This window comes from Ahaetulla prasina, chromosome 10 (genome assembly GCF_028640845.1).
Source record: "Ahaetulla prasina isolate Xishuangbanna chromosome 10, ASM2864084v1, whole genome shotgun sequence".
NCBI classification, from domain to species: Eukaryota; Metazoa; Chordata; class Lepidosauria; order Squamata; family Colubridae; genus Ahaetulla; species Ahaetulla prasina.
Window position 1 is genome coordinate 22599072 of NC_080548.1, and position 7732 is coordinate 22606803.

Below are 7732 nucleotides of genomic sequence, written 5' to 3' on the forward strand. Positions count from 1 at the left end.
CCTAAGTTTAACTCACAGAATCATCTATTGTAATGTCCTTCCTGTTAAAGACTACTTCAGCTTTAATTGCAATAATACTAGAGCAACTAATAGATTTAAACTTAATGTCAACCGCTTTAATCTAGATTGCAGAAAATATGACTTCTTAACAGAATCATCAGTGCTTGGAATACTTTACCTGACTCTGTGGTCTCTTCCCATAATCCTAAAAGCTTTATCCAAAAACTCTCTACTATTGACCTCACCCCATTCCTAAGAGGACCATAAGGGGCGTGCATAAGCGCACAAACGTGCCTACCGTTCCTGTCCTATTGTTTTTCTTTTCTTCTTCCTATATATATGCTTATACCTTCTTATATTTACCCATATATGTGTTTATATACTATATAATCTTTTGTATGATACCTACATATATTGTTGTGACAAAATAAATAAATAAATAAAATAAATAAATAAACGTCTGAAATCAACTGGAAAAGAAAAACAAAACCCCAAAAAACTGACCCCTTTTCCTAAATCCCAAATCCAGGCTTGCAAAACAGCCCCGCCCATGGATGGAGCAAACTTCCCCCCGGGACCACTTAGAATCCCCCTCCCCCCACAACTTTCTCCACCGAAAGGCAAGAAAAACAGCTGGAACAGCTGCCTGACACCCCAAATCTCTCCCCCCCCCCAAAATTCTCTTTTTGCACTCCGCGGCCGCTTCCAAGGCGAGCGGCTCTCTCTCCCGAGGAGCCAGCTGACCTCCAGGGACCGACGCGCCGCGAAGCTGCTTCGGGAAGAGCCGAAAGGCTTCTAGCGAGTTCTACAGCCGGGGTGGGCGGGCCGGCGCCGGCTATAAAAACGGGCCAGCCCAAAGCCCGGTTCTCAGTCTGCGTCTCACGGTGCAGTCGAAGCTTGCTGGATCGGTGATTGCAAGAGCTCCCGCCGCCGCCGCTGCTGTTTTCCCTCCTCCTGCGCCATGGACATCGCCATCCAGCACCCCTGGTTCCGCCGCTCCATGGGCTTCCCTTCGCTCTTCCCGCCTCGCCTTTTCGACCAGAGGTTCGGCGAGGGGCTGCTGGAGAGCGACCTGTTCTCGGCCTCCCTCTGCCCCTATTACATGCGCTTCCCCCCCATGCAGATGCCCAGCATGCCGGACACGGGACTGTCGGAGGTAAGCGCAGCGCCCGAGCGCAGGGTACTTTTAAGGGGGTCTCTCTTCCTCTCCCCTCCCTCTCTCCTTCTTCCCTTTCTCTTTCTCTCCCTCCTCCCTTCCTTCTCCTTTCCTCTCTCCCTCTTCCCGTCCTCCTCTTCCCTCCCTTTCCCTCCTCCTCTTCCCTCCCTTTCCCTCCCTCCCTCTCCCCCCTTCCCTTCCTCTCTCTCTCGTCCCTTCCCCTCCCCCTCTCTCTCCCTCTTCCCCTCTTCTCCCCCTCTTCCCTTCCTCCCTCCCTCTCTCCCTCCTCTTCCTTTCTTTCTCTCTCTCTCTCTCTCTCCCTATTTTCCCTTCCTCTCTCTCTCTCCCTATTTTCCCTTCCTGTCTCCCTCTCCCCCTCTCCCCCTCCTCTCCCTCTTCCCTTCCTCCCTCCCTCTCTCCCTCCCTCTCTCCCTCTTCTCTCCCTCCTCCCTTCCTTCTCCTTTCCTCTCTCCCTCTTCCCGTCCTCCTCTTCCCTCCCTTTCCCTCCTCCTCTTCCCTCCCTTTCCTCCTCCCTCTCCCCTTCCTTCCTCTCTCTCGTCCCTTCCCCTCCCCCTCTCTCTCCCTCTTCCCCTCTTCTCCCCCTCTTCCCTTCCTCCCTCCCTCTCTCCCTCCTCTTCCTTTCTTTCTCTCTCTCTCTCTCTCTCCCTATTTTCCCTTCCTCTCTCTCTCTCCCTATTTTCCCTTCCTGTCTCCCTCTCCCTCTCCCTCCTCTTCCCTTCCTCCCTCCCTCTCTCCCTCCCTCTCTCCCTCTTCTCTCCCTCTCCCCCTTCCCTTCCCCCCCCTCTCTCTCCGGGGCTGGGAGGGTCTTGGGCAACCGTCTAGATATCCTGGGGCAGGACTTGCGTCGGATTTTGGCTAGGTCGCGGGTGGGTTTGTTCCGGGCTTTCTCCCCCACCTCCCCGGCCGTGGACTCTCGTGCCGAGGGCGGCGTGGGGAATGAGGTTCCGCGCATCTTAGCAGGACAAAGGGGCGAAAAGGGCCGGACCCGATGAGGGAAAGGAAGCGGGGCAAAGCACGGGAAGGGGGTGGTGGTGGTGGTGCCAAGCGGAATATGAGAGCCCGCTGCCTATTATGGTAACGTTCTTTTCCTCTGGCCCAGCCGAAAGGGCAATGCCAACCCAATTGCCCTCCAGGCCCGTGGACTGGCATAGGACAGGCAGCCCTTAGAGGCGTAGAAGAAACCCTATCCTGTTGGATGGCTGCCTGCTCGCCCCTTGCCCTTGGCTCCCTTGACTAGAAAGACAGCAGGGAACAGAGGAAGCTGGTCCTTGGCCCGGTTGCAACTTGGCTTGGGAGACCAGCAAGGAGCCACTTGAGCTCGTGCTAAGTAAAACCCACCCATGGTGGCTTGTCAATCATTGGTTAAGGTTGATGGATCGCAGGAACTTGGCCGGTTGCCGTTTCTTCTGTAGACCGTGGCTTACTGGTCACTCTCCAAATTCACCTGTTAGTTAAACTTGCAATACTTTTCTCTGGAGCAGGATAGATGATCTTCCTGTTAAACTATTTTTTTTTCTCTTTTCAAAAATCCTACCATGGGGAGCCTTTGGGGTGCAAAGCACCTCGTCTTGCCCTGGAGTTTGACTTCTTGCCTTCTTTCCATTATTGAACATGAAGATTTGGACAGCAGGGAGGCAGTTAGTTTAGTTTCCAGGTACTCCCTGCCAAACTTTTAAAGCCAGAAAGCAACCCCGAGAAAGCCATTCAAGTAACATGGTTTCTTGTTTCTGCAGGATGAATGGAACCAATACAAATAATGGGGTGCCTAGAAAACACTTACCAAAACTTCATTTGTAAATCGTTTTCTAACTACAAAGACTTGGAATTTAACATCTGGATGGTAGCAAAAGAGGCTGGGCATTGGACCAATACTTTTTTGATGGATGGATGTTGCCTAGGAACATAAGCAATGGTCCCACCCTATATAACTTAGTGGATGGTTTCTGATTGGTTGTTGTAGAAACACAGATGCCCTACAGCTATGGCATTCTTGTAACTTGTGCACCTATGAGATACTTGCACACTCATGTTTCCAGGTGGTTCTATTGCTGGCTTTCCTTGAGAGTGATGGGGGGGGGAAATCCTGCATTCTGCTGAGGAGAATAGCAATAACACTTAGACTTATATACTGCTTTACAGCCCTCTCTAAGCGGTTTACAGAGTCAGCATATTTCCCCCAACAATTTGAGTGCTCATTTTACCCACCTTGGAAGGTTGAGTGAACCTTGAGCCTGGTGAGATTCAAACTGCCAAATTGCAGGCAGCCGGCAGTCAGCAGTACTGCACTCTAACCACTGCGCCACCGTGGCTCAATGAGAAAGGTATTCAAAGATGATTTATAGAAGTCTGAGCTCAAACCTGCCTGGTAGCCTTCAGATGTTAAATGATTTATTTATAAATATGAAAATATGGGCTGTGTGTGTGTGTACTGTATAGACATAAAGTTGTTCCTGGTTGGAATTAAATTAGGGGTGGAACCTGTTTCCAGTGGAAATGGCTTAAACCAGGGATATCCAAACTTGGCAACTTTAAGACCTGTGGACTTCAACTCCCAAAATTCCCTAGTCAGCCATGGGGAATTCTGGGAGTTGAAGTCCACATGCCTTAAAGTTGCCAAGGTGGTACACCCTTGGCTTAAAAACCAATACAGTTTAATTGTGTATGTCTGCAGGACTACCCAAAACAGAAAATGTTCTCTGCTAGATTCAGAAAGGCTGGTAGTTTCTCACCCACTTTTTCCCCCTTCCTTTTTTCCAGATGAAGCTGGACAAGGATAAATTCTCTGTCTTGCTGGATGTCAAGCACTTTTCACCAGAAGAGCTAAATGTGAAGGTGGTAGGCGACTATATTGAAGTACACGCCAAACATGAGGAACGTCCGGTATGTAGCGTGTTACACCTTCTGCTGTTTTACCTTGTAAAAAACTGAGATTGACGTGGGTGAAACTGTATTTTAAAGCCGCATTTTAAAACCTGTGTTTAACTTGGAACTCAAATTGAATTTGCATTCCTCAGCATTTTCACACACAGATGCATTTAGGGTTGGATATGAAAAGGTTGATCTTGCACAAAGTGCTTAATCCTACCCTTGGGTTAATAAGTTACAATTTAGGTATATACAAGCAGTCTCCAATGTACAACCATCCAAAATCACCCTTGTTTTTTTCTTTTTTAATAATTTTTATTAAACAGATTTTTTTAAAAAAAACAAAGAAATATTAACACTTTCTTCTTTTCAACAGTTTCGTGTCGGTGATCAATACATATACATTTTCTCTCTTATCCTAATGTATCTTTTATACATATATTTCTATATATATATATATGTAGGTCTTTGGTTATTCGGGTTTTCTCCCGCGTAAAATTGGAAGTGTCTTGGCGACGTTTTGACGAAGTCTCATTCGTCATCTTCAGGCTGGTGTTTATAGCTTCGTGCTTCTAGGAGCAATGTGCAATTGCAACTGTTTCTTCCTTTTAACTGCTAGTGTGGGTTTGAACTGATTGGTTGGGAGCTTGGGAGCTCTATATCACTATAATCACTATAATATATTATATCGCTATAATATATTACTCTGATTATTTTATTTACATATATACTTAGATATGCACATGTACCCAATTTCCTTTCCACAATTTTTGTTTCTTCCTATTCTTATTCTATTCTATTCCTATTCTATTCTTTCCATTTATGACTGTATGACTATAACTTGTTGCTGGCAATCCTTATGATTTATATTGATATATTGACCATCAATTGTGTTGTAAATGTTGTACCTTGATGAACGTATCTTTTCTTTTATGTACACTGAGAGCATATGCACCAAGACAAATTCCTTGTGTGTCCAATCACACTTGGCCAATAAAAATTCTATTCTATTCTATTCTATTTCTACTCCTAATTTAGCAAAATTACCCTTGTTAAGTGAGGCATTTGTTAACTGAGTCTTGCCTCATAACCTTGGGACACTGCAACTGTCATAAATATGTCTGTCAGTTGCCAAATGTCTGAATTTTGAGCCCATGACCATGGGGATTCTGCAATGGTCGTAAGTGTGAAAACCACCATAAATCACTTTTTTTTCAGTGCTGTTGTAATTTTGAGTGGTCACTAAACTGTTGTCAAAGACTATCTGTATTCATACAATCTGGCTTCAAACATTTAAACCTTATGACTTAACATGATGTCTTGATTTTTTCCAATATGCTGAACCACGGATTATCTTATTTTAGTCTAGTCTAGTGTGTGTTGTATTAATCTGGCATTAATGTACTAATAGCCTAAAATCATCCATGCAACACAACACAAAAACACAACACAAAAAGGACAAAAATATTGTCACAAAAAGGACAAAAATAGCTCACAAAAATATTTCTGAGCTTTACCTGTTGAGAGTTCTAGCAATGGGAGATGGGATGATACTTGAACCACCTCCTATTTAAACTTTTTTTTTTTTGCTGCAGTTAAAGACAAAGCATGTATTACACCCGTGGAATATTTTAAATTTTGGGGAGCTCTTTTGGATGCTTTCCTGAAATATCGCCTACCTATTGTTTGTAGATTTGCAGAATGGCTGCCTTCACTGCTTTCGCCTTTTACAAAATCCCCACTTCCCTCACTTAGCAACAGAAATGTTTGGCTCAATTGTGATTGTAAGTCAAGGACTACCTTTAGTAGTCACAAGAACAGTTCCCCCCACGCCATCACTCTGCTAAACAAATAATTCCCTCAACACTGTCAAACTATTCACGAAGGCTGCATTAATATTAGTCTTCTCTTCGTTCTTATCACCCATCTCCTCCCATTTATGACTGCATGAGTGTAACTTTGTTGCTTGTGTCCTTACAATTTATATCGATACTGTTTCCTGATTGCTTATTTGTACCCTCTGACTATCATTAAGTGTTCTACCTTATGATTCTTGACAATGTATGTTTTCTTTTATGTACACTGAGAGCATATGCACCAAGACAAATTCGTTGTGTCTCCAATCACACTTGGCCTATTCTATTCCTATTTATTTATATTTCCTATTCTATTCTGATTCTATTCTATTCTAATTCTATTCTTATTTTATTCTTATTCTATTCTAATTCTATTCTATTCTAGTATCAGGTCATTGCTTTCCCGTTTCACCATTCATTCCTCTTGTCTCACTCTGTTCTTACAGGATGAACATGGCTACATCTCCCGGGAGTTCCACCGTCGCTACACGATTCCCAAGGGAGTTGATCCGGCCGCCATCGTCTCCGCCTTGTCTCCGGAAGGGGTGCTCTCCATCACTGCCCCCACTAAAACCCCTGCATTGGAACGGAGCATTCCCATCACTCGCCAAGAGAAGCCGGCTGTCATTGAAAAATGAGAGAGAAGCAGCTTGGCCAAGAATTTTTCATATTTCTCTCCCCCACCCCCCATGGACTCCCCTCGCTTGTTAGGTACAAGGTTGTTCACTCTTAAGCCTTTAAGGAAGTGACGTTCCTTTCCTACCCTGCTAATGGCTGCTGGGATGCAAAGACACTGTTGTCTTCAAATTTTAGTCCATCTACTGGAGAAGAGGATGGCGTTTTCTTCCTCTGGCTAGAAACATCTCTCTTCCTTCACAGGCTTACTCTGTACCACTCTTCACACTGAACTGACTTCCTTGTATAAATACCCATTTGCAATAAAGTGCTTTTTTGTTTAAGAGCCAAATGTTGCCCAAGGGATACTTACCAATAAACCTGAAGTTGTTATCCTTTCTTTAAGGGGAATGGTAATGGATGCAATTGCCCATGCAACTTGACGGGAAGGAGCTGTGGCAGGGTTGAAATCCAGCAGGTTCTGACAGGTTCTGGAGAACCGGTAGCGGAAATTTTGAGCAGTTCGGAGAACCGGCAAATACCACCTCTAGCTAGCTCCAGAGTGGGGTGGGAATGGGGATTTTGCAGTATCCTTCCCCTGGAGTGGGGTGGGAATGGAGATTTTGTAGTATCCTTCCCCTGGAGTGGGGTGGGAATGGAGATTTTGCAGTATCCTTCTGGAGTGGGGTGGAAATGGAGATTTTGCAGTATCTTTCCCCTGGAGTGGGGAAGGAATGGGGATTTTGCAGTATCCTTCCCCCAGGAGTGAGGTGGGAATGGAGATTTTGTAGTATCCTTCCCCTGGAGTGGGGAGGGAATCGGCCGAAGAGGTGGTACAAAAAATACTTTCAAAAGTATTTTTGAATACTTAAAAAAAAAAAAAAGCTGTCCATACCTACCCAGTCACATTACCCTACCCCCAACAAGCCACACTCACAGAACCAGTAACAAATTTAACATTTCACCCCTGATCTTCCCGGTGCACACATGTGCACCGGGCGGCTGCACTTCCAGTTTCTGGCATGCGCATGCACTCGCTCCCATTTCGGCACTCGGATGCCGAGAAGGTTCGCCAACAGTGTCCTAAAAGTTGGGGGCTATCCGCTATTTCAATACCTAAGTCTGGTTGATGTATCTGTTGTCATTAGCTTGGCCTTGATATTTAATCTGAGTCCCAAGTTTTCGATGTGCTCCTTGATTTTTATTTTTACAATATCTT

At 45.3% G+C, this 7732-nt stretch overlaps 1 protein-coding gene across 1 annotated transcript; it reads left to right on the forward strand.

The window, feature by feature from the left end:
• The first annotated feature begins 857 nt into the window (after nucleotides 1-857).
• HSPB6 (heat shock protein family B (small) member 6) lies at nucleotides 858-6865 on the forward strand. Its single transcript, XM_058195387.1, has 3 exons — nucleotides 858-1156; nucleotides 3935-4057; nucleotides 6345-6865. Exons 1-3 carry the CDS (start codon nucleotides 962-964, stop codon nucleotides 6534-6536), a joined length of 510 nt encoding a protein of 169 aa, XP_058051370.1. The 5' UTR covers nucleotides 858-961; the 3' UTR covers nucleotides 6537-6865.
• Nucleotides 6866-7732: the final 867 nt, after the last annotated feature.

What these genes read in the sequence shown, in the direction of transcription:
- HSPB6 (XM_058195387.1), top strand. Translation starts at nt 962, where the DNA reads ATGGACATCGCCATCCAGCACCCCTGGTTCCGCCGCTCCATGGGCTTC. An exon ending in CGGACACGGGACTGTCGGAG is followed by an intron (nt 1,157 to 3,934) that starts GTAAGCGCAGCG and finishes CCTTTTTTCCAG; the next exon opens with ATGAAGCTGGACAAGGATAA. An exon ending in CCAAACATGAGGAACGTCCG is followed by an intron (nt 4,058 to 6,344) that starts GTATGTAGCGTG and finishes CTGTTCTTACAG; the next exon opens with GATGAACATGGCTACATCTC.